Genomic DNA, 2,618 nt, shown 5'->3' with positions numbered 1-2,618 from the left:
ATATTCACACAATGGAATATTATGCTGCATTGAAAAACAAGGAATTCATGCAATATTACACAAAATGGGTAACTCTGGAGGACATTATGCTAAGTATCTCAATCACAAAAGACAAATACTGCATGAAGCCATTGTGAAACAGGACTGACCTCAGGGTTGAAGGAAGACTGAGAAAGATGGTTTCAATAATGTATACTGCATTGAAAAAGATGAGGCAGAAAATTGTTTAAAAGGTATATGTGATTAGGTATTTTTGTCATGACAGGAGTCCAGAGCAAAGGATGCATAGTGGAGTGGACCTGGGGGAGGGTTTGTAAAACAATGAAAGAATTTTTCTTTTACTTTTCTAAGAGGGTTGGGAGGGGAGAAAAGTGCAACAATGAATGAATGGAAATCCAAAGTCTCTGTAAATTTTCATTGAAATTATTTTAAAAAAAAAATTTCATCATCACAAACACCTATTCCTGTTAGCCATGACTTTATCCCCAATTCCTCTCTCCTCCAGCTCCAGGTCACCACTTACCTGTCTTCATGGATCTACCTGTTCTGGACATTCACTATGTGGCCTTTTATGCCTGGCTTTTTTTACACATTTTCCAGTTTCACGCATGTTGGAGCACACATCAGATTTTCATTTCTTTTTTTCGGCCAAATGATATTTCATTATCCGTGTGACTTCCATCCATTCTGTAGAAAGTAAGGATGAGTCTGCTCCTGGGTATGCTAGTCTGTACTTCCAGGTGTCCATATGTAGTCCAAATAGCTCAGGACTTGATTGTTAACAGGTGACTGCGACCTCCCAGCAGGCACGGTTTCCTGCCTCACCAAGTTCACAGGTGTGGACTATGGAGCACTTCTACCCTGCCCACTTGGGAGTTACAGTCAATCAGAATTAACTTGACGGGAACAAACAAAAAACCTACTCATTTATTAACACACAAATAGAAATTATTGCATGCATGCATAGGAGGGTGTCAAAGATTAGGCAGGAAACTTAGAGGGTTAGTGTGGTTGTGTTCATGAGGACAACTCAGAGGCGGCAGAAACCAGGTGCACAAGTGCAAGAGTGTAGATCACCGAGTTCTCCACAGCTGTTGAACTGACAAATATATTGTTATGTGCTGTCAAGTCACTTGTGACACATAGTGATCCTATGTACAAGGGCCCTAAACTCTGCTCTATCCTGTGCCAACCTCATTGTCTCTAACACACTCATTCCCACCACCCCAATCACTGAATCAATCCATCTCATCAAGGGTCTTCTCCTGCACCTTCTGTCCACTCTCCCAAACAGGACGTCCCTCTCCAAGGACTGATCCCTCCTTACAACATACCCAAACTATGTCAGACGAAGCTTCAGAATCCTTGCCTCCAAGGAGCAGTCTGGCTTCACCTTCTCCAGGACAAATCTGTTTGTTCTCCTAGCAATCCACGGTATACTCATCACTCTTCTCCAGCACCACAGCTCAAAGGCATCAATTCTATCATCCCTGGTCACTGTCCAGCTCTCCGATGTACAGCACACAACTACAAAGACTATAGCCCGGATCAGGCCCACCTTAGCCTCCAGCCTCATGTTTCTGCTCTTCAGGACTCTGGAGAGGTACCTGACAGCGGACTTTCCCAATGCAATTCACCTCTTGATTTCCTGCCTGCTGCTACCAAGAATGTTGGTTGTGGAACCAAGAAAACTAAACTAAACTAATTAATAAATAAATACATACATACATACACACACACACACACACACACACACACAGGCGAGCTCTGGAGGCCTAGTGGTAGGAAACTGCACTGCAATCCCAGAGGTACACGGTTCAAATCCACCAGATGCTCTGAAGAAGGAGGAACAATGGCCTCCTGTACCAGTCAGATCCAATCTGACTGTACACACATAAAAAGAATAAATAAAAATTATCTTTAAAAAACAAATCTATATATACACACACTTATATGTCCTCATATATATTCTCAACACCAAAATAAAAACAAAGTCAGGTGAACTCATGGTCAACAAGTGGCAGGTGAAGCCTGGCTGGACCTCCAGCGGCTTTTCAGAGGCTGTAAACTGCACAGGAGACAGCGCACCTTTGTGGTGCAGGGCAGCTGGGGATTCCAACCACCCGCCTTCAGGCTGGCAGTGCAGTTTTTTATGCCAAAGAAACAGGGGGTTTTTTTAAGGTCACAGAAATATTTAAAACAAGCTGATCTAACAAAGCAAGCACCTCACTCCACTGCAGGTCGAGCACACGCAGAGCAGAGCCAGTCACCACCCCAAGGGGGTCCTCGACCCGCCCCGCAGGGACCCCCGCCGCGGGCCCGGCCTCACCCACGTCCATCCACTCCGGGGGCATCAGGCGGCACTTCTGTCTCTGCTTCAGGTTGACCGCCAGCCACACGGGCACCTGCACCGGGAGCCCGGGGTTGAACGGCCCCAGGTCGCCCTGGGGGAGCCGAGGAATGAGAATCCGGACAGCAGGGTCAGCCCACTCCGGACACGCAGGCCGGAGACCTCGGCCACCTGCCCGGCCCCCCCCGCGCGTCCACCCGGGACCCTACCCCCGTCCACCCGGACCCGGACCCCCGTCCACCCGGGACCCGGACCCCCGTCCACCCGG

The 2,618-nt window shown here is 47.7% G+C and overlaps 1 protein-coding gene across 1 annotated transcript in view; it reads right to left on the bottom strand.

Moving 5' to 3' along the window:
* The window catches only part of GINS2 (GINS complex subunit 2 (Psf2 homolog)), a 20,097-nt gene that overhangs the window by 10,268 nt on the left and 7,211 nt on the right, over nt 1-2,618 (bottom strand). Inside the window, exon 2 of the mRNA XM_006888791.1 lies at nt 2,330-2,444. Within this exon, the coding sequence (XP_006888853.1) occupies nt 2,330-2,444 (115 nt within the window). The remainder of the gene's footprint in view (nt 1-2,329; nt 2,445-2,618) is intronic.

The sequence above is a fragment of the Elephantulus edwardii genome, unplaced genomic scaffold, assembly GCF_000299155.1.
Source record: "Elephantulus edwardii isolate Elephantulus edwardi_28Jun2011 unplaced genomic scaffold, EleEdw1.0 scaffold00072, whole genome shotgun sequence".
Lineage (NCBI taxonomy): Eukaryota > Metazoa > Chordata > Mammalia > Macroscelidea > Macroscelididae > Elephantulus > Elephantulus edwardii.
Note: the sequence above shows the minus strand (reverse complement) of the source record. Positions and strands in the feature narration are given on the sequence as shown.